General features: G+C 37.9%; 3 protein-coding genes across 3 annotated transcripts; 1 reads left to right on the top strand and 2 right to left on the bottom strand.

Annotated features, from left to right (window-relative positions):
- The first annotated feature begins 517 nt into the window (after positions 1-517).
- On the top strand, positions 518-5,493 carry LOC101304480. Its single transcript, XM_004299950.1, has 7 exons — positions 518-527; positions 923-1,145; positions 1,604-1,704; positions 2,239-2,334; positions 2,450-2,713; positions 3,846-4,032; positions 5,338-5,493. The coding sequence occupies exons 2-5, from the start codon at positions 1,074-1,076 to the stop codon at positions 2,700-2,702; spliced, it is 522 nt and encodes a 173-aa protein (XP_004299998.1). The 5' UTR covers positions 518-527; positions 923-1,073; the 3' UTR covers positions 2,703-2,713; positions 3,846-4,032; positions 5,338-5,493.
- Positions 5,494-11,335: 5,842 nt separating this feature from the next.
- On the bottom strand, positions 11,336-16,809 carry LOC101304189 (putative ribonuclease H protein At1g65750-like). The gene is made up of 10 exons (XM_004299949.1): positions 16,783-16,809; positions 16,626-16,696; positions 15,984-16,038; positions 15,699-15,762; positions 15,173-15,352; positions 14,391-14,446; positions 14,148-14,311; positions 13,996-14,041; positions 13,272-13,319; positions 11,336-12,864 (listed from the first exon to the last, which is right to left on the bottom strand). The coding sequence occupies exon 10, from the start codon at positions 12,845-12,847 to the stop codon at positions 11,501-11,503; it is 1,347 nt and encodes a 448-aa protein (XP_004299997.1). The 5' UTR covers positions 12,848-12,864; positions 13,272-13,319; positions 13,996-14,041; positions 14,148-14,311; positions 14,391-14,446; positions 15,173-15,352; positions 15,699-15,762; positions 15,984-16,038; positions 16,626-16,696; positions 16,783-16,809; the 3' UTR covers positions 11,336-11,500.
- A 1,003-nt stretch (positions 16,810-17,812) lies between these two features.
- On the bottom strand, positions 17,813-22,666 carry LOC101303905 (uncharacterized protein At5g49945-like). The gene is made up of 3 exons (XM_004299948.1): positions 21,732-22,666; positions 18,453-18,659; positions 17,813-18,273 (listed from the first exon to the last, which is right to left on the bottom strand). Exons 1-3 carry the CDS (start codon positions 22,611-22,613, stop codon positions 18,043-18,045), a joined length of 1,320 nt encoding a protein of 439 aa, XP_004299996.1. The 5' UTR covers positions 22,614-22,666; the 3' UTR covers positions 17,813-18,042.
- Positions 22,667-23,478: the final 812 nt, after the last annotated feature.

Genomic DNA, 23,478 nt, shown 5'->3' with positions numbered 1-23,478 from the left:
AACTAATTTAATTTTGTTGTTCATCTCGGCTTTTTCTCACCTTAATTTCATGATACTATTGAATATTAGGAATTCGCTCCAAGTTTATCCGTGCTATTTTTTTTTACTGATTCTGAATATTAGGAATTTGCTCCAAGGAATTCGCTCCACCTTCATTCATATCGAAAGCCCGAAATCGCGTTTCGCACCTCGAAATCTAAACCCCGAGCCCCTCCATACGGAGAAGAGTCTGAACTTTACACCTTTGCCGCCGATTATGGCCCGTCCATACGGAGAAGAGTCGCTCTGTACACTCTGCTAGCCAGAGAGTTTTTTACCCATTTTTTTAAACTCACTCACTCAGTTTCACGTTGACCGTTATATAAGTAAGCATTAATCTATAGCTTATATCTGATATGGCCACGTGTAAAAAAACTGCCGTGTACCTCCACAGCCGTGTATAGAAGAATCTCCTGGCGACCTATACTCGCAGACGGTAGAGTTGTCCCGTTTCTCGAATCGGATGTTCGATGGTCGCTCAATTCCATGTAAGACTTGCTCTCCCTGTTGCTTCTGAATCTGAGTTTGCTTGAATCTTAGCATAAAATTAAATTGGGGCTGTCGATCTCTCTTTTCTTTTTGTTGCCTGCCCGGCCTTGATTTACTGGTTTTGCTTTGGCCTTGAAAACAGAGAGAGATAATTCATGGGTTTACCATTTGATATGTTGTTTGCGACTCAAGTGTTGGCGTTGCCGGTATATCAAAATATGTTGATAGATTAAAACCTGAAATCACACCATAAAATGATAATGTATTCGACTTTTGAGTTTGTATGGTTAATCCTTTGTGTTCTAACACGACAATGGAATCCACCAGCTACAGTGATGGAATTATATTGACGTCTTGGTTGATCTAGTTCAAATCTTATTGTTTATGTTTACAGGTGGAGCAACTACATAAGATCTTTGGGTCACCCTCTGAAGAATACCGGAAGAGATCCAAATTGCCACATGCAACCATTTTTAAACCAACACAACCATTAACCATACAAGTGTTGCTTTGCGGAGACCTTCAAAGATTTTCCATGCTCAGCTATGGCCCTGTTGAAGGTCCTTGCAGTAGAACCTGACCGTCGTGGAACAGCTTCTTCTGCACTTCAGAGTGAGGTAATTATGGGCTTTGTTTGCTCTTTGAAATTTTGAGATCTTGTTTTTTTTTTTTTTTCCTTAGTGTCAGATCAAAAAGAAAATTCGAAGAACAATATACTACTTTTCTTTGCTGTAGCTTGATGGGTATATTAATTATTATTTGTTGGAAAATAGTACTGACATATTAATCCTACTGGTACATAGATGGAAATCTGATTCTTCGTATTTTGACTATGTTTTACTCGGAATTGCTAAAAGAAACTGTAAATACCACTGGTATGTCGAAACTGAGAATATATTGTCCAGTGGACATCTTGGCCTTCCATCTAGAAGTATAGCTAATGATATGCAAATATTTATTCTGCACTTCAGGCTTCTTTTGGTATTTAATGGCTGTTGGGATGTAAGGGCAACCTTGTCTTTTTTTTTCTGGAAGTTTGTTCTTCTCTTATTTATCTATTTATTTATTTTTGCAGTTCTTCACATCCGTGCCTCTTCCCAGTGATCTTTCCACTTTGCCCAAGTACCCACCGAGCAAGGAGTTTGATGCCAAGCTTCGAGATGAGGAAGCTAGAAGGTAAACCATTTTATATTCTCTACGTATTTTCAAGCTTTTTTTCTTGCCAAGAACTAATTGTGACTCGGATAGAAAATAAAAGAGAAGAAAAAAGGTCTAATTGTGATAGTTTTTCCTGTTGTGCTCTGTCTTGTTTCCTGCCTAAAGCTATTTTCTTTTTATTAAGTGTAGCTTCATCACAATTTTCTGGAAGTCAGTAATATGAGGCTCTATTTTTGATAAGATACAGAGGCTTTGTTATCTGGAGCTCTGATGCCTTGGAGCATTATGGTCACTCCAAATAAATGCAAAGACAGAGATTGGTGTTTTGTTTCACATAGTAGAGTGCTTGTTTTTTTTTTTTTTCTTTTTTGGGTAGAAAAGTGACATTCTAGTTTCTCTAATTGAAAAGAAAGGATATGATTGTATTCTGTGTATAGGTATATTACCTTTATAAATACATATATTAGCCCGGTTATTATTATTCTTAGCTTGAGTTGATTTACTCTTTCTTGTTTATACAATTGAAAAGTGATTTGTCCATTTGTAAACAAGGCAAAGAGCACCTGTGGTAAAGGACATGGAGGGAATTCCAAAGAATCAAAGGCTGTGCCAGCACCAGTTGGTACTGCTGGGCAGGAATCAAGAGAGGTATTGTTATGTTTGTAATTATATCATAATGTGAAACTGTCCTGACTTGGATCACTGTGATTGGTTCACTGATTCGGGGTCAATTTATTTATTTCTTGTTTCATTTTCTAATTAGAAGCAAAAAGTGCATAACCCAAAAAGCATCAGCGAGAAGTACATTCCTGAAAAGGATAGTGGCTCTGGCTTTCCTCTTGATCCTCCGAAAGGAGGAGCATCAAATGGCTTCTCCCATTCTGGCCAGTCAATTCAACCAAGTGCATATGGATCTACACGGAATATTGAGATGCGATCTGCACAGTCTAAGAATGGTGCAGTGGCAGGAGAAGCAATCAGTGGGTGGGTGCCTTGTGAGGCCGATTCATTTGTGAAACTGGACAAGGTTTGTTCTATTGCTTCTTCATCTTGCTTGTTCTTCTTCATCATTTTGATCTTTATCTTGATGTTTAGTAGTTTAGGTGTTGCATTAATTTATATGTAGAAATAAACATCTTGCAAATGTTTCTATCAATGGAGAAGGCATCTGGTGTCTTCACGAGTCACATGCTTCAGAAAACAGTGAAATAGTCTCACTGGTTTTATATAAATGAAATGCATGTATGTTTCTGTCATAAAATCATTCAACTATTCAATATATATGCATCTACATCCTGTGAGCAAACATATATATATAGTCAGGTTTGACGATTTAAGACATGTTCCTACTGAATAAGCTAATGAATTCCTGAATGAGGTAGCAAGCTTTGACAACTAATAGATTTAACTGATTCTCATTTGTGTTGATACCGAGTTACCGACACTGAGAACTCCATGGAACTAAGATGTAGAAAACTATTCACCTTTGTCCTTGTTTTATATCCAGAGAGAACGAATCAATACTCTGAAGTGTATTGATTCTATTAATCTCTATGCACTTAGTTGGAGAAAGTTACTTGTGTATATGCGATTTGTTAATGTACCAGTTATTTGCATAAACTCTGAATTCATATTTGATCCCAGCTTCTGTAAGCATACTTCTCTCCTGATTTTGAGAGACAATAGGTCACATATCAATCAGCAAATGGTGACGATTTATTATAGATGCGCAACAGCTCTAATAAAAGGCTTCATCTACCACTTAAAGAAAAAAAAATTGTTAAACAAAGAAATGATTTAGTTCAAAAAGATAAGCAACAGCTCTAATAATGGTGGTGATTTATTATAGATGAGCAACAGCTCTAATAAAAGGCTTCATCTACCACTTAAAGAAAAAAAATTGGTAAACAAAGAAATGAAATGAGTTCAAAAAGATAAGCACTCATACTAGATTTGATTCTACCAGTTGTATTAATTTGTAGATTCATCTGGATTCCCACTTTTAGCTTGCATATATTTAATCTGTTACCTGCGAGGTCCCAGCTTCTAGCTTATCAAACTTTAATTCGAGAGTGGTGATGTCTCTGCTGCTCAAATCAGTAGCCTCCAACAATGCTTGTTTTCGTTCTCACCATCTCAGATTATGTCTTTTTCTGCAGTCACAAACTTTTTCTTGGTCTTCGATTTTGAGTGGTGGGTTCTTCATTTAGGTGACAGTGAGCATCTTGATCAGGTTGATAAGGAAAAGCCTGATGAGAACGCAGATTCTTTTCTTGTTGGGTCTGTAATGAAGAAGGTTTTCAGCGTATGAGTTTGCGATTGCGTAATTTGCAAAGAGCTTGGCAGGTGTGTTTTCCAGGCTTTTGTCTTTCCCCTAATGCACATTTCATACTCAACATCTCAAAACATAGCTACAATTTTGTTCTGTCTGTGTCATCGATCCTTTTTCTTTGGTTTTTAATTCGAACAAAGGAATTAAAAAAAATAATAATAATAACACAGAATGCCTTCTGTTTGTATAACCATGAGTGCATGATCACCTCTTGTATAAGCCATGTTATTGTTCTTTAGTGAATACTAATGCCTCAGGCTCCATAAGCTACCCTTGCTGCCTAGAATTGGCATAGATGGAGTTGCCTGATAACCCTCTAGACAACTGGTACAAGAAAATAGTAATATAACTAGTGCCTTTACTTGAAATTTTGAATAAATTATTGCCAAGGAGCTCCAGCTAGCTCTGTATTTCTGTACTGGCCTAAGATGCCATTAACTATCTGTGGTATTATATGAAGTAAATTTAATATTATGCCAGTGTTGTTGCTCTCTTTACAACTATGTTGTTTTTGTTAAAAGCAATCACCTGAAGGAAAAAAGATGCTAGAATTCAGAAAATCACTACTATCTTTTAGGAGAATCAGAGGTTGCTGCAAACAGTTGCACAAAATCAGGTTTAACATCAGACCTTCATTATCATCTAACCATGTGTTTGCACATTCCTTTACTCTTTTGGCTTAATTTAAGGCACAGACTTGGTGTTGGTATAGCTCATAAATGTACTTAAATGATAAATTAGCTCTTGTTATTTACTAGTGGATCGTAGCAACTTAATTCTTGCTTAAAATTTACCAGCAACTTTATATGATATTACAATTCATATGTATGAAATCTATACTACATTCAGCCATCAGCCATCAGTGAAAAAATAAATGCAAATTCACCCCATGAGTGTACATAGGAGTTACAGAACTAACATTAGCAAAGTTTTGTATTTTACTATATTATTGTAAAGTGTAAATCTTTTTTTAAGAACATAGAGAAATCACACTGGAAACCAGCTCTAAGGTAGCATAGAAGATCATGATTGTGTTCTATTATAATTACACAAGATTACCTGGATATATATTTGACATTAAAACATCAATTTCAAGAAACATTGCAATGAAATCAGAACTCCCACCCTATCCTGGTAATTTGAATTTAAATGGATTTATCCTAAAGTGGTATACAATGAAGCCCACATAGACAGCAAGTTTCTACTGTCCCAAAGAGAGTTCATTTTCATACTCTTATTCTTGTTTCTTCTGTACCATTTTATGTGTTTTGTATGTCCGCTATCATTCCTCAATTCTTTTTTATGTTGATCGGTTGTAGTGATATCTGGGGAGACCGGATGTGGTAAGACCACTCAGCTTCCTCAATATATACTAGAGTCAGAGATAGAATCTGGCCGTGGAGCATTCTGTAACATTATCTGTACACAATCTCGAAGAATATCTGCCATGGCTGTTGCTGGAACAGTGTCTGCAGAGAGTGGAGAATCTCTTTGTGAAACAGTAAGTCTTGCTATAGACATAGATGCAAGCACACACAAACACTATGATTCTCTATACGAAAAAAAGTAGAAGCGGACTAATTAAACTGAATGCTTCTATTTCTTTGTGCTTTACCAACACTTTTTTTGTAGGTGGGTTATAAAGTTTGATTAGAGGGAATGAAAGGAAAAAATACCCATCTCCTTTTCTGTACCAGTGGCATTCTACTTTGCCATCTTTCGAGTGATTGGAACTTGAGTGGTATCACACATGTTTTTGTCGATGCAATTCATGAACAAGGCATGAATGAAGGTGCTTGTCCTTACATGTCTATTTAAATGTTTAATGCTGCAGAAAACCACATCATAATTTTACTTTTGACTTTTGGTAACTTTTTGTTGCAGACTTCTTGGCGATTGTATTAAAAGATCTGCTTCCACGCCATCGAGATATAAAATTAGTTTTGATGAGTGCCCCTTTGGATGCGGATCTTTTCAAATATCTTTGGAGGAGCACCAACAATTCACATTCCGGTTAGTTAAATCTAAGTTTTTAACTGATGAAGATTGTATCAGCCATACGAATTTGTATCGTTTTAATATTTCCTTTACTACAGATTAGAAAGTGGGATATCAATACTGGTGAGGTTTAGAGATAAAGAGCAGTTATCCATGCAGTGATATTTTAACTGATGGTATATGTTATGGCGTTATGCACTTGGTTATGCTGCAAGTAAATTGAAATAGTGAATTCCTTCCCACAAAAGAAAAAACCCACGATAGAGTGAGTGATAACTATTTATCAGAAAGTAGTGTGCTGCATTTCAATAACCAAGGCAACCTCGGAGTTGATGTGAAAGTAATTTATTGATAGATGTTTTCTAGTTTATTTTGGAAAGTGATTTAGGTGTTATGTTGAATAATTCATTATGGTTATGTTCTGTAACTGCTATTTCAAACTGTACTAGTACCTTACTAAAACATAAAATCAATGATTAAAGCGGGTATTACCTCAAAGCGCCCAAATGAATTTGTTGGTACTAGAAATGTCAGAAAAAGTAAACGAAAGGAATAATAAGAAGTAAAGGATTTTTCATGGAAGCTCTTCCATCTTTTGTTAAACATTTTATTGTATGCTATTCAAGGTCTCACATATCCAGTGAGAGCACACTTTTTGGAAGATGTAACTGGAAATGACCGGTGTTAAGGGATAAATTCTAGGATAGGGATAAAGAGTAGTTCGCACGGAGAGGTCCGTGCGAATTGGTTAAACCTGCAAGATGAACAAAGCGGTTAGGGGAATGTTCGGATTGCTCCGGACAATCGCTCTCCAACGCTCAAGTCAGACATCTAAGCGGATAATCTGAAACTCAAAAGGGGGGAATGAGTTTGTTACCTTTGTTTGTGAGGCTAGGTGCCTACTTATAGAAGTGGAGCGAGGCGGATTGTCGCGCGCGTCCACGTGTCCGGTTGAGATGCGCTCCGGGGTAAGCTTTTAGATGTTGAGGACGCATGCGCAAAGCTAATGAGAGCGCTTGGCACACAACAAGTCCCCAAGTAAGGATAATGACTTGGTTGGGGAGTTTAAGCAAAGATGTTCATGAAAAGCGCTTGTGCATTAAGCATCAGAATGGATCCGAACAAGTTTGAGCGTATGAACCCTTATGTTGTCCCCCAACTCCCTGAGCGAGGAATTGGCCTTTCTTGGCGGCCTGCGCTGTGCGGATCAAGGAGTTTTAAGAGTCTTTGTATTGTGCGGATCAAGGAGTTTGAGAGTCTTTGTATTATGCAGAAGTCTTTGTGTCCGTGCGTATTCGGAATGAGTGGCCTGTGCTGTGCGGACCAAGGAGTCCAAGAGTCTTTGTATTGTGCAGACGTTTTTTGTGTCCGTGCATATTCGGAATGGGTGATGGGGAGCGACCCTAACTGACCCGATCGCGATGGGCATAATCTTTTATCTGCAGATGTCATGTTTATCCCATTGTATGCGACGTAATGTATTATGTGCTAGCAATTGTTATTCTAAGCGGACAAGCTAGGAAGTGATCTTTTAACCCGCATGTGTCACTTTTACCTCTGCGTTATGTCGCTAGGCTGTTTGTAGCCTTGGGTGTGTGTAGCCTACTGAGCTCGTATTGTGTGCGCTCGGCTGTGCCTTGACCATTACGATCGCGTTCTGCGATATTTTTGAGATAAGTGGAGTAATGATGGGTTTTGGTTCTCGAGACCATCCAATACTGTTCTTTGTACGTCATAATGGCTTAGTGTGCTGTTTTGATGACGTCAGGCGGACGGTTCGTTTTTCGATGAGAACAAAACCGTCAAATTGTCATGTGCTGTCTTTGATCGTGGATTGGACGACTGAGAAGGATCCGACAAGCATTATATAAGGAATCATCCGGTGACTCACGCTGTCATTTTGCTCGCTCTTTGTTCCACAGAGTTGTGAAGGAGAGTTCTCGGATTTCAGTCTGTGTGCTCCAAGCCTTCATTTGATCAAGTAAGTTTCTGATCCTTTGTGTGATTTCGATTCTCAGCTTAGCAAAGTAGTTGTTCTCTGAATTATCTGTTCTGATTCATCTATTAGCATAGATTTGTGTCGTTTACCTTTGATGATCTCTCAATCAAAGTGAATAGGCTTTGATCTATAATGAAATCGAGTAGATTGGTATCCGATTTGCTTCTGCCCTGTTCTGCTTTTTTGGAAATCAGAATCTGGAATTATGATGAATGTTCATCTATGTTCATCGTGCTCTTGTGGCGGGAACTCGAAAAGTCATATTGTGTCGTTTTTTGTTTTAACGACGTGTCGCTCTTCCTCCTCTCTCTCTCTCTCTCTCTCTCTCTCTCTCTCTCTCTCTTTTTTGGCAGAGATGTCCGAGAGTGGCCGATTCCGCTAGGAATTGGTTTTTGATCTTCGTTTGTGTCCGCCCGGATTCAGTTTTCATGTTCCCGATCTATCCCTGAATTCCGCTAGGCTTGTTTCCCGCCGACCTGAAGGTCCAGGCCGAGGTGGGGGAGCGCGCGAAACGAAGTTGCTCAAGCAATTGGAGCTCGGCCTGGTCAGCCGGGAAGGCGGTTTTTTACCAATGGCGACTTTGGGTTAGACCGAGTGGTCGAGCTGACGCCCAATTGCCTTAGAGTAGGGCCGTTTTTATTGTAATGCGTCGAGCAATGCTATATACATTCCCAGGCTACATCCGTATATCATTGTTTTCAAGTGTTAAATGAAAGGCTTTGTCTTTTCTTGTTTTATTGAAAATTTTGAAATCTGCAGATATGTCGAGTTACTTTAGACTTGATTAGTAAAATTGGAGAGAGTCCCCCAGCATCTTAACTGATAACTGTATTCCTCCGTTGAGAGTGAATTTAGAGTTAAGCTTGATGCCTCCAATTCCAACGCCTCGATATGTTTGCGCTGCAGCTTGTCGCATTTGCAGCAGGTCTAATTATCCGGAGATATTACAGCAGCGAGCCTTCGAGGCTTATGGTGGTAGGACACAAGGAGTCCAATATGTACCACTGCTTGGGTCCGAACGCGCGCTCGGGAGTGGGTTTTAGTCGCTGTTTTGATAAATTCATAGAGATTAGCTTGGCTAATTCAGATGCTAGCAATCGTACAGCAAGATATTTTGCTTTTCCAGCGAAAATGTAATCGTTTATTGATGAATGAAATTATTATTTTCAAAGATCATGTGTCCTTTGTATTGACTAGGCATTATTCCCGCGCTCTGCAGCGGGTTATCCTGCCTGCTGTGTAATGATACTGAATTGGTTCAAGTTAATTCAAGTATTCAACCAGGGAGTCAAGGTCTATGCACTATGCAGAGTATAATACAGTATTGATTCAATAGCATTTGTAAAATCAAAAGCATTTGCATGAAGATCTGAATTCTGAATTGAATTAAGAGTTTGATCAGCTGATCATTGATTAACTTATCAACTTGGCATTATATCATTCATAAGGAGTTTCATTTTCTTCCCCCAAAGCATATTCATCATCATCCTACTGAATTAATTTTAAAGAGAAACCAGTTAGTGAAATTTTAGTCAATATCAGACATGTCACATAATTTCCATGAAACATAAATCCTTCAAATCTGAGCCACTAAATTTGAACGGATGTGAAGTGCACTTCCCTTGAACTTCTGTAGAGTGAAAAAGCACCTGGAAACATTCATATATGCCAAAAATATTCAACAACAGTCAGCAGACCTAGCCACAGCAATCAGAGGCAATATATACAATTTGCATACCATTTGGCTAACTACAACTGTAACAACAGCAAGCCGATATGTTTCTTTAACATACATCGTGAACCTCAACTACTCCCGACTGCACAATCACCAGAAGATAATTTAGCATAAGAGATCATTAATCGCAGTTCATCACATTAATAAATCAGAAAAGACCAAACTCAAACTTCCGACATTCTATTTGCAACTCAAACTTGTAAGCCAATTGAGCTATACAATTGGTAATGCATAAGTTCAGAATCACTTACCACACAGCCCTCAGCCTTTTTAAGCTGAGAAGGTGCCTCTACACTCATTTCTGTCATTGGCTACAAATCAATAAAATCTCAATCAATATCAAAAGTAAAACCAATTTACTACTTCTTAAGAACTAAACAGCAATGAATAACAGATGAATCACAAAGCTAGCTTTTCTACTATATAAAAGCCCAAAAATGTGACGACATTAGCCTTACATCAAAATTAGCATGAGCATGTTTTAAAAGTACATACGTGGAACATCCTAATCATCAAACAACCAAATCCAGCAATCAGCATTATTGAAACTAAGAAGTTCAACAATGCTATACATATTTCCTGAGTTCCTTTAGCGAGCTACTGTGATGGTAGATATATATCCATATGTGTGTATGTATATGGAGTTCTTTCATTAAGGAGTTTAGGAACTGGGACACGGCTTGTAGAAAAGCACAAACTCTAACTCGTTTCTCGAATATGTATCACATTTAGAGTGAGCAACACATGAAAACAAAATAGAAAACTGTGCTACTTCAGTAAAGATACTGCTTAAATTTATTAACTTTTCACAACGTATATTCACAATACAAACTTACAGCTGTAACAACTATACTGCTCTTTTTCTGGCCATGAGAGCATAGATTTCGTATATATGGATATAACCTCTGTACACCAGAAGAATACAAATGCTTTCAATTTTTTCTTTCATCTCAGTAAGAATCAGTTCAGAGATTTGATTAAGCTAATTGTTCTAGTAATATAGAATCAGTTCAGATATTTGATTAAGCTCATTGTTCTACGAAGATGAGTATATTAATGTAGTACATCGTTGACTATGTATATGTAGTATAAAGTTGAGCTGTTGAGACAAATGACGCATCTGTATCCTGAATATACATGATTTGTGTTAGATACAGATGCAATACAAAAGATCTAATAGTATGCTTTGCAAGAAACATAGTTTAAATTATAGATACAACCAAGTCAAAACCAATGGACACAGGTTATTGGATACACTTTTGGATAATTGAGAGGATAATGAAGGCTTTTTAAAGAGCAATAAGAGATAGTGTAGTACCTTAATGAATAAGCTTCTTGAATGCAGAAGTAGCACATAACTATGAACCTCAGCTTGTTCAAAACTTCAAGAAATCTACAGAAACAGCAGAACCAAGTTCTTTGTTTTCAAGCAGGAACTGAAAATAAAGGAAAACTACCATCAAAATCACAAATAAACAATAAATCTAATTCTCTTATAACAAAATAAAGTTGTGAAAAATTGTTGAGTTTGAGAAAAATTGTTGGCTACCGTTTTAATCTTTCTTTCTGAAATTTCTTCTTCTTTAGTGAAATTGTCATTTTTTATATGTTTAGAGTGAGAACACAATGCATCTTATGCTTCAGTTTTATTGGGGGTGCATTAAATTCCCTTAACGAATGTTGTTTCAACCCTTTTTTTTTTTTGTTTACAAGAGGGGCCTAAAAGACCCAAACACAAAAACAGAAAAGACTAAGAACTGGAACAGACTCCAGTCCTTCTAGCTCTAACTACACCATCAAGATCATCAAGGTAGGCCTGGACAGCATGCACAGGAGGGCTGTTGAAAGTGACAAGACCAAGATCATGAGTGATGCTGCATTTAGCAAGGGAGTCAGCCACCATATTGCATTCTCTGAAAATATGAGAGAGCTTAACATTCGGCATTTTGGACATAAAAGAAGAACAAGCAGAGAGAAGAGACCCAAGAGGGTGCAACTCAAAGCTCCTCTTCTGCATAAGCTGCACTAAAACTGCAGAGTCAGACTCAACCTCCAGATCAGAACAATAAAATTTAGCAACCAGCTTCAGGCCAAAAAGCAAACCCCAAGCTTCAGCATATAAAACCTCACCAACCCCCAAATTAATCTGACAACCAAAGATCCAATTACCAGCATGATCTCTCAGCACCCCACCAGCCCCAATTTTTCCAGAAGAGGAACTTCTAGTACCATCAATGTTCAACTTCAAACAATTTGCAGGAGGTCTTAACCAAGAAAGATAAGTGACATTGAACATATTGCTACTGCTTGGATTAGACTGAGCACTAGTCCATTCCTCAACATAGTTCCAAATGACTAAAGCAGGATCTCCAGGCATAACAAAACTAGAATCAAAGACAATTTTATTTCTCCATTTCCATAAGAACCAGCACACAAAGACAAAGAGGTTGCACCATTTGATACCATTCTTGACCTTGGATTGACAAAACAATTGAGCAGAAATCCAGATTATCCCAGCCCAAGATAAACGAGTTAGAAATATGAGAAGAGGGGCAAATAGATTTCCAAACCTCTTTAGACCTGTAACAGTCTCTGAATGTAAGCTCTCATCAGCAGAGTTGCAAATGGGACAAACTGCAGAGGTAGTAAATCTTCTTCTAACTCTCTGAACATTAGTAAGGATTTTTTTGTGAAGCACAGTCCAGAAAAAGGTCTTTAACTTAGGAAGGCAGTTGAGCTTCCAAACAACTTTCCAATAATGATGTTGAGGCTCAGCCATATCAAACGAAGAGATATAAGCAGACTTGACAGAAAAGACTCCATTAGAAGTAGCCTTCCAAATTAGTTGATCATTACCACTATCTTCAAAACCAGTAGGGAAGCTGATAATTTGATTAACAACTTCAGGAGGAACTACATCAGAAAGCATTTCAATATTCCACCCAGTATCACACCAAAAATCACAAACAGTAGAGCTCAAGTTAATGACAGCATGAGGTAAAGCAAACTGAAGAAGAGGCACAGACAAAACCCAAGTATCAGACCAGAATTTGACCATCTTGCCATCACCAATGCGCCAAGATAAATTACTTCTCATCAATTTAGCACCATAAGCTATACTCCTCCAAGTAGAAGAACAATCAGCAGGAGCAATGTAATTTTGATCAATAATAGAGCAATCATTAAGATATTTTTCAGAATAAATGGAAGCCCATAAACCTGAATCTTGCTTAAAAATTCTCCAACTGGCTTTAGTTTTATTGGGGGTGCATTAAATTCCCTTAACGAATGTTGTTTCAACCTTTACCGTCCATGCTTCAGTTCTTTTTCCTTTTGTTATCGGAAAGAAAAATTTTATTAATACCTGATTCAATTAGATATATGATGTTTGTTTCTTTTTTAGACGGTATGCCCTGACCAACAAAAACCAAATATAGTCTTCAATGAATTAACCCTAAGTACTTTTTCATGGAGGTGCATTTTCATGATCAGATATACATTATTCAGAGCAGTAAACTCACAGTAAGTTCAATCTCAGCATGCTCTTTTTCCTTGTACACTCTAGTGACCTGTTGAAGAATGAAACCAAAGTTAACATTAATAAAGAAATCTTCATGCCAAAAGGCCTATATGTTATACTCTCCCATGTTATAAATATAAACTTAAAGCTCAGGCGCTTAGCTCATGATCATGATGCCTTTGCATGTCTGGGATTTGACTGTCATTTATTAGTCTATCCCTATTTTTCAAAAACAACCTCATATATAAAGGGACTGAAGGAATTGAAACTAAGCCTGAGTCACATCCCTTAAGTTATCTTTTTTCCTTCAAATAGTTGTTTTGATTGGTTCAATACTATGTCATTTCAATTAGTAAGTGCTCGATCAAAAGTCAGCAAGAAATACAAAAGCAGCTGTAATATTTGTCATTTAAAAAGATGCCCAGAGCGTGCAAAATCATCCTATGCAAAATTTTCATTACACTCAATTTACTGTCAATTCAATTTGTGCATATTTAGTTCATGAAGGTCAGACTACCTGAGCATAATACAAATCATGAGTTCGATGTCACTTGTAAGTATCAGTATATGAATGGCACAACTGTGATATGACCATTGATCCAACCAATTCATATAATTTCAAATAACAGAGAAAAGAGGCATCCACAAATTTCACTACAAATAAAAAACTGAAGTGCAATATCATGATTCAAAATGGCTTAAACATTACTAATCCTTGAAGATACCTTGTGACTGATTTCTTGAAAAGCTCATGGGTCTTGAATTGTAAACCTGAGAAGAAACACAATTGCATGGGTCTTGAATTGTAAATCCAAACTACCATTAAATTTTTCTTTTTAAAAAACATCCTTCATTAAACCAAAAAGGGTCGCCTAACCTGATCAACAAACCTTGACCACGATCTACAAAACCAGGAAAATATCCAGCATCAAACACAGAATCCAACCAAACCATTCAAATACTTGATAGCATACTTGCAGGGATCCATTCAAATCATTTCCATGGCTCTGGTTTAATGCATCCAACCCTTTTCATCATTATCTGAAAACATCATACTATGCCTCAGTACATTTAGATAGAGTGACAAACAACAACTTATATCAATAGAGTAGCAGCATACCTTTGTTTTTGCATGACGGAAATATGCTTCAGCATCGCTCAGTTATGCCTTAGAAACTGACATAATTAAAAAAAGAGAATCATATATCAACTTTAATAGATATTTCAAAAAAAGAATGCAACACAACTATTGTCTTGCAAGAGCTAGTCTCTAATCCGATCTCCAAGTATTAAATAATATGCATACAGACCAGACAACCATATAACATGTAGACTACTACTTTTAGCAAAGTCTGATATGCATGGATGAGAAGCTATGCATGTATGAGAAACATCATTTTTAAACTACTACTCACCAAAAAAGATATGAGAAGCTTCATTTTACTTCCTAAAAAAAAAGTATTTGAAGAAGTAAAACTTAACAGCAAATTTGTTGAAAGCAAAGCGATTTCTTGACCTCAAAATTCACAGCACACAACAAACTGAAGGTAAAGGAAAGTAAAGGAATTGGAGTTTGAAGGGGACTAAACTCATAGGCCCTTTCATCATATGACCCCCATGTCAGTTATCATTATTTCAAATTGTTGACTTAGCAAGCTTAAAAGGCAGTCGGTGGTAGTCATGGATAGGAACAGAAATTAGACAGGTGAAGTTATGTTCACCTGAGGCAGTTGCTGTAATGTTTACTTTGCTACACAACATCCACATGCAGTAATATTTGCCTATTTGGTTCGTTTTCGAGACTATTAACAATTAAATGAAAAAAAGGAATGAGAAATAGTCCTTGCAACTAATGTGGTCTTATACACAAAAATCAATGTCCTAATTGCAATGAGCACATACCCGTCAGCTTCATTTGATGTGTAGCTGTTCCATCATGTAGGCTATGACAGGCATACATGCAACATATGCATGTAAATTGCATCATTGGTATAGTAAAGTGCAGCAAAGAAATGTTATGCTTACAGAGCAGTAAACTTTGTAGCTTGAAGGCTTCCTTATTCACTATTACAATAATTGTACCTGAAACAAATTTCAGAATCCTCAGACAGCAGAAGAATTTCATAATTGATATCGATCCGATAAAATCCAAAAAGACATTTCCCCACCCTGCAAATGGCTCAGATACCTTAGAATAAAGGGGTTAAATATTCAACCTACGGAAAAATTCAGGTATAAAGTCTAAAAGGATAACAGAAAAATTAGTTTTTTCTTATTTACCTTTCCTTTTTCCTCACATGCCACCGAAAGATACATATTTTTAAGACATAAAGAATCAAAACTTACATCCAATATGATGCACAATAAAGTTAAATCCAATATGATGCACAATATCAGCAAAGAAAAGATAACATATCATATGCTGTACCTTCAAAATGGTCAAGGTATATCTTCTGGCATGATTAAGTCTGCCTTTTTTCTCGGTACTCTGCCTGTTGATTATCAATAAATATAGTGAAATTTGACATCCTAAAGCCAAGTGAAAACATAATTACATGTACTGAATGAATATCCAAGACATAGGACAGCAGATTAATTGAATTAGCAAAGACCTAAAATCCGACACGCCAGTGGGCAACAAAAAAATTATCAGCATTGTTCATAATAGGGCAATTCATTTTCTAAGACAACATGTCTATACACAGAAACCTACCTATTGAAAGCTCTTGATAGTCTTCCCTTAAACTCTTGCCCAATTCAGCTAACTTCTTTAGTTCAAAAACCAGAACACCAAAAAGCAAGTTCAAGAGGTTGACCCATAAACTAAGAAATCAAAGAATATATAAGGAAAGTCAGAAAAAATTTCACGGAAATGCATCCAACACTAAAAGAAAATTAAGCAACCACTGAACATGAAATTTGTCCACCTGAAAAAATAATCTCATAATCTCAACCACTGAACATTATAATCTCAACAATAAAATGTGCAACTTCCTACGAACTCCCCCTTTCTTAAACCTCCAAATCAAAATAAGGATCAAAATAAATTATGAGCAAGTACATGAAATACAACTAAATTGCAAGTGGGCACTGATCAGGCGTTGTATATACATTCTCATTTGACATGCGTATAACTGTCAGATTGGGAGATGTAGCTTTCTCAGTATTACCAATGTTTGCAGACTTAAAAATTAATTAATACTAAATGGCAGAAATTAAACTCCATAACTTTGAATTTATAAACAAAAATAGATGATTTTCTTGATAATATCAGTGAAAGACAACAACACATGCAATCGTATTATCAGCAAAAACAACTTGCACAAAACTCAGATTACAGGGAGAGGAAGAGTACCTGGAAAATGGTGGAAAGGAGAAACTGAGGGGCACTGGACTGGAAAACGTACCGATCACAACCCGCTACCACTGCAATCGATATCAAGAAAAACGAATTCAAACAAAAACCCAACACCGAGATTCAAGAGAAACACTCACCGATTAAAAAAAATCACCAAAAGACCGCAGAAAATGATCTCTATCCTCATTTGCTTCGGCTTCTCTCTTTTCCTTTTTGGCTTGGGCTCTTTGATTTTCTGGAAAGTAATCAGAATTGATGCTCTCGAAACTTCAGAAAAGAGCACAACAGAAAAAGAATTAGAGATGATTCGGTGAGTTTCGAGAGAGATCGCGAGCAAGAAAAAGAATTAGAAGAGAAAGAGACGCAGGCCCAAGCCCAACAGACGGAAATGCACTGTTCTTCAGGCGGCGCCAGGCCGCATAGTATATAGTCAAATTAAATTAAATTGTTTAAATTTTGTTGTCCAATTGCATGACTTTGCCGTTCGGACCTGTCTTAAGTTGTAGAGATAAGTAATGTATTCTCTATGTTTTGCAGTCATGGTATCTGATTCACCCAACCTTGAAGGTTATATGGCTAGAGCATCTGAACAAGATGCTGCTAGGGAGCGTCATGGGTCGGAACTTAGCATCATGATATTTTGGCCGGATGAAGTAGCACCTTTGAACAATTTGTTAAAACATAATAAATAACAATTATTAATAGAGCAACATTGTTAAATCGATACCTAAATTTTAAAATTTTTGCTAAATATGTTAATTTCTGAATCTCACTGCTGTAGATACTGCCCTGCTAAACTTACCAATACATTGATAAGGAAGCAAGGAAATTCTTTTGGGATCTGATTAAATGCTCTCCAATTGCCTGGAATCAGGCTTGTTGTCCTAAAGTGCTGGGGGACTAGGAATCAGGCCTAGTTCTCACTTTAATACAGCAACCATTGCCAAACTTGGTTGGAAAATTATGACAAAACCAAATACTTGGTCGGTACAAATAATGAGGAAAAAGTATTTGAGAAACATAATTGCTTTCAAGCTTTTTAAACAGACCAACTCTGTAGCTTGGAACTGAATTTGAAAGACGGAACGAGATCACCCTCTAGTGGAACGGAGTAGCAACAATGCAACAAGCAAAACCGTAGCAAAAAGGGAACAAGAAACAAAACCGTAACAATGCAACAAGAAGCAAAACAAGTGGCTCCCAGAAACTTACTCTTACGCCTACAGTACAGAATTCTGGTATATTCAAAACTATTGATATGAAAATGTTGGAGAAGCTAATTCAAACAATTAGGTTACAACTTGCAAAGATTCAGAAGCAAAACTTACCAAGCAAGGGCCAACTGAAATACCATAGGAATATTGAAAAGAAAAGAAAAAATGCAGAGGAACCACTAACAAGTTAACTGTAACAATTAGCTAGCACGGGTCATTTTCATTTTAGGCATTGCCTTCTTCATTTGACGAGCACGCTCCTTTGCTTCCTTCTTGCGAATGCTCTCTGCACTAAGCTTAGCCTCAGTCTCCTCCATCAACTTTTTCCTCTCTGCCTTCTTTCTTTGCAAAGCTTCTTGCCTAGCGTTTTGGAGTTCTTTGTAAGCCTCTTGAGCAGCCTTTGATCTGGTTGCTTCTGTTTTGGATCGGGCCTACACTAGCACATATCAGAATTTAATTAAAAACAATAAAAATAAAAGTGACCAAATCAAAATTCTTTACCTTGACTCCACAATTACTTATAGCTGACCCGTCCAGACAAAAAGTTAAAAAACAGTAGCTGACCTACCTGCCATCCAGACAAAAAGTTTAAAAAAAGTAGCTGGCCTACCTGACTGCTTAGCTTGTAACGACCAATCAAATCAATATAGTAAGGTATCAAAGCCACCAAACGAGTCATATCAGCCATGCTATTAGCATCAGGTAGTGCAAACTTGAACAATAGCATCTTCTTGTTTGTAGGCCCTGGATGTTGATCTGAAAAATGCATATACATGAAACCCTTTCCAAACTTCTGAAAAGCTTTCTCTCCAAAAACCTGCAGATACCATCAATTGAGTGCCGTTAGTCATGTGTTCTAAAATCCCAGATCCCCTCTATTAGAGATTGCAAGTCAACAGTTTTGGCGTACTGCGCTTGATCCAAGAATTGAACATTTTCCAATGACCTAAAAGAAATATGATTTCAAGACCACAACCTAAATAAATAAATAAAATGAAATCTATCAGCTATTAAAGATCAGAGTGATAAAGGCAAAGGCAGAATAGACAAACAAGGAATAATGAATTGAATAAAGCTACAGCAAATCACAAACAAGCAAACAACCAAAACAAAGGCAATACATCCTACTAAACCAGGAAACAATAGCTTAATACCCCAAAAAAAAAAAAAAAGACAAAACAAGAACAATCCTAAAAATCTGCAGTAACTGAAGTACTGAATCCAATACGAAAAAGGCACATCCACCATACCAGATGACAACACAGCTCTCCAATACGAAAAAATAGCAAGCTAGGAGCAATCCCAACAAACCCTATTCTCCTTAACACCCCCTCTAATTAATATTTTTGTTCCTTACCATCCAAATGACTCACAAGACAGCCATCAATATAAATATGCACAACACAGCTCTCCAATCGTTCTCAAAAAAACAAAACAAAAAACAAAAAACAGAGCTCTCCAATACAAAAAAATAGCAAACTAGGAACAATCCCAATATTCTGTAGCAACTCACTTGCGTAGCTAATCATCAAACCCTTTTTTCCTCGACACCCTCAAATTTATATTTGTTCCTTACCAACCAAATGATTCACAAGAAAGCCATCAATACACATATTCCCAACAGCAAAGAAGTTGGAATATCCCTACCTATGATACAGACACTGACATGTTACGCATAACTGTTACACTTTGCATCTTTTTCCATTCCTAAATCTCTCCATTGTTATTTTTTTCATTTCCTTCCGCCAACATTAAGTTAATTAAAAAAAAAAAAAAAACTTGTAATCTTTCCGTTTACAGAACAATGCACGCAAAATTGTTTAACAGTTGGTATGATTTCACTTTTACCAGATATTGTATTTTCTCAGCACTGCATCACTTAGATGCTCAAATTAAATTAATGTAGCTATGAAGTTAGCGGAGCAAATTGTAGGTCTAATATATATCGGTTATTACATGACTACTATGTCAGAATGCAACTGGCTGAAAAGACTATTGTCTGGCCCGATTTAAATACTAATTATAATTAGGGCATGTATTCCAATGTAGATCCAGATTCAAATTTTTGGAGTTTAAGCGAAACAATTGGATGTTGGAAAACAATGTTTAGAGAGGGGATCAACTCAATGAAGTGCAATCAGGGGTGACATATTTAGAATTTTTCCAGTTATTGACTTTGTGATCTAAAATATGTTAATAAAGAAAGAGAGAGGAAAATGACAAAGATAGAAAGCTAAAAGCAGCACTCTATTGCTATTTACACACCCCCCCCCCCCCCCGACTTCGTGTTAGTCCATATACTCTGAATTTCATCAAATTAACCCATAAACTATTCAAACTCTGTCTGCCGTGCCCTTTTGCTAATGGTCCATCTAAATTGTATGTTAACTTGCTCATATCAAGGGCTAAAATGGTAATTTAGAACTGAAAATAAAGCAAAAAAAAAAACTTTTAGTTCTTTTTCTTCTTCTTCCTCTATTTCTAAAAGCTTCAACCTCCCAAACCCAAGCCAAGACCCAGTCTTTTCTACTTAATTCCTCCGTTCCCCAAAGCTTCAACCTATTAATGAGCCTGTCCTTAGCAGTATCAGGTTTCCGGAATTCCAAACAGGCCTAGAAGATGAGATTGTGGGTGACGATATTAAGCAGGACACCGACTTTGGTTGTGAAGCGGTGGAGCCAGAAGAGGTAGAACAAGTCGGAGCGGCGGAGGTGGGAGGCGAGGACGGTTGTGACGGTGTGACCATGTCGATCGCCGGCTCGAGCTCTGAAATCTGAATCCTTCTTTCTGCCTTCTCTCTCACCAGGCTAGGGTGGGAGAGGTACTACGGCGGCAAACCCGACCTGTACAAATTCCACATGTACTCTTTCATTGACCTAAAATTTCTCTGTCCAGTGACATCTGATCGATCACTACTATATTGAGTGAGTGAGTCGTGTTTCTATCTCTTATTATCAATTCTTGTTTCATTATGGTATTAATTAGTCTCAATTTGGTATATGGTTTTTCTGGGTTTCATGGGTATTGAATTTGAATTTTGGGTGTCAATGAGTTGTAGGTATCCTTTGTTTTGAGATTCTACAGTTGGGTTATGATAGCCGAAAATTTTGGTTTGCTTTTGTGTTATAGGAATTACAAGCTGCTGGAGAACGCCATGGTTTTTGAGCAGATGAGGATTCAAGAAGAAGACCATGGTTTTTGTAGCAGATGAGGATTTAAGGAAAAGAGGCGATGGGAATGATTTCTATGTCTGAAGTTAAAACTGTAAATTAGTATAACCACGTTGTCTATTTTGGACGGAGCAAGACCAAAAGAGGACGGCTGATAGAAATTGAAAAGATCAAGGAATAATTTGATGAAAAATAACAATATGAGGACTAACATGAAGTCACCCCCAAACTATAAGAGGGTAAACTGAATTTAATCCAAAAATAAAACATGCACCTACCGGACGCACACTATGAATAACAGGCATACGGAGTATCTTTACTTCAGATAAGAAACTTGCACATTGCTGGGGAATATGAAAGAATTCCTCCTTTCTAATTTAGAAGGAAGTCTATTAAAAGATGGATGAGATTTGAAATCGCGAAGGAGGGTTCATTCAGTAGTTCCAAACAGATAAAGGCCGAAAGAAGCAAAATTATTGAAAAACTGGAAAGAATTACTGCTTCGTATGTGTGTTTCATTCTTTGTATCCCATGTAAAAGAAAATGAATGTCAGAAGCATCAAGAGCTTTCCTATTGAAAGCAATTTGTCTCTGTTTATATATAATGCAAAGATGGATGGTTAAAGTTAATTGCTAGACTGGTGTGTGAGTGTAAAAGAGCAGCCTAAGATATCAGCATAAATATGTACACACAATGAAAAAGAAAAAACTAAGACTACCTGATCAAGAACAGCCTCAGTGATTAGATCGGCAGCAACCTCTTTGGACTCGGAGATAACGGCCAAGTCATGGCCAACCCACTTCCTGGCAGTAGGAGGGGAAAGAATAGTGGCAAACTTGTGCAAGTCGGGAAGCTCCTTGTGCATTGCCTTGGCGGACTTGTTGTTGGCCACAGCAAAAACGACGTGGTCCATGGCATCATCATTCATATAAACCTCGAAACTAATCTCGTCCCTACTAGTAGGGATCACCAAATTGAAAATGGAGGAGATCAAATCGTGGCGGCTCTTGAGCTCCATGGTGGCCAAGAGGCCCTGGCAGCACCTGCGGCCACTGGCGTAGAATTTGAACACGTTCTGGCCTTCCTTCAAGAGCAGAGGTGAGTCGTCGCCGTCGCCAACGCCTAAGAGACTGAAGTTCTTGTCGAAAATAGTGTCCTTGGTAGCGAATTTGGCAGCCCAGGCCAGGGCAATGTTCTCGTTCACGCGCTTTCCGGTGAAGTAATTGACGACGAAGACGATGAGGAACCCTCCGCAGGCGATCTCCACGGTGTAAGATCTGGAGGAGGAAGAACCCTCGGGCGCGGCTTCAGTCTTCGAGGGTTTCGGATCAGCGTTTTCTTCTGTGGCTACGACTGGCGGCTGATCCTGGGGCAGACCTTCGAACTCGTCTTCGTCCCAATACTCGAAGCTGCCAGCTTTAGGAGTTGGATCCGGGTCGGGTTGGGAGGTCAGGACTGTTTGGGCGGTGAGAGGGAGTGACGACTCCAAGTCTTCGTCGACATCGTCAGCGTCTTCGAAGCCTTCGAAGTCGGAGTCGGCCAGGATGGGAGAGAGGCAGATAAGAGAGAAGAAGAGGAAGAGAGTCAGGAGATGTCCCATGATTGCGATCCTGCAACTCTCTCTCGATCTTCTCTATACACTAATCACCCCTTTTTTACAACAAAATATCAAACGAATTATAAAATAAAAATATAAAATAATATCGTCACTAAATATAAAATGCCTATTTAGTCAAAAACAAGGATTCAAGAGCTCATACCAATAAAAAATTTACAGTAAACTACATATTAGTTACTGACCAAATTTCAGTTTATAAATACATCATTTACATATTATCTTATATATTTAAGGACAAAAATTAACAAATTAAGACAAACTAATGTCCACATGTCATATGTCACTACATATTTTACTAAACTACCCTTTACTACATATTCTACTGCTACAATGGACGTATTACTGCCGTGTCGACGAGAGATATGCTACTGCCGTGTCGACGAGAGACATGCTACTGCCGTGTCGACGAGAGACATGCTACTGTCATGTCGACATGAGACGTGCTAGTGCCGTGTCGATTGGAGACGTGCTAGTGTCGTGTCGACGAGAAACGTGCTACTGTCGTGTCGACATGAGACGTGCTACTGCAGTGTCGACCGGAGACGTGCTACTGTCGTGCGACATGAGACGTGCTACTGCCGTGTTAACTAGAGACGTGCTACTACCATTAGAAGGTGCTATTACCGTGTCGACGAGAGACGTGCTACTGTCGTGTCGACCGGAGACGTGCTACTGCCGTGTCGACGAGAGACGTGCTACTGCCGTGTCGACGAGAGACGTGCTACTGCCGTGTCGACATGAGACGTGCTACTGTCATGTCGACGGGAGACGTGATACTGCCGTGTTGACATGAGACGTGCTACTACCATGTCATTTTACGTTAAATTTATTTGAAAAAGAAGTATTT

This window comes from Fragaria vesca, linkage group LG5 (assembly GCF_000184155.1).
Source record: "Fragaria vesca subsp. vesca linkage group LG5, FraVesHawaii_1.0, whole genome shotgun sequence".
NCBI classification, from domain to species: Eukaryota; Viridiplantae; Streptophyta; class Magnoliopsida; order Rosales; family Rosaceae; genus Fragaria; species Fragaria vesca.
Note: the sequence above shows the minus strand (reverse complement) of the source record. Positions and strands in the feature narration are given on the sequence as shown.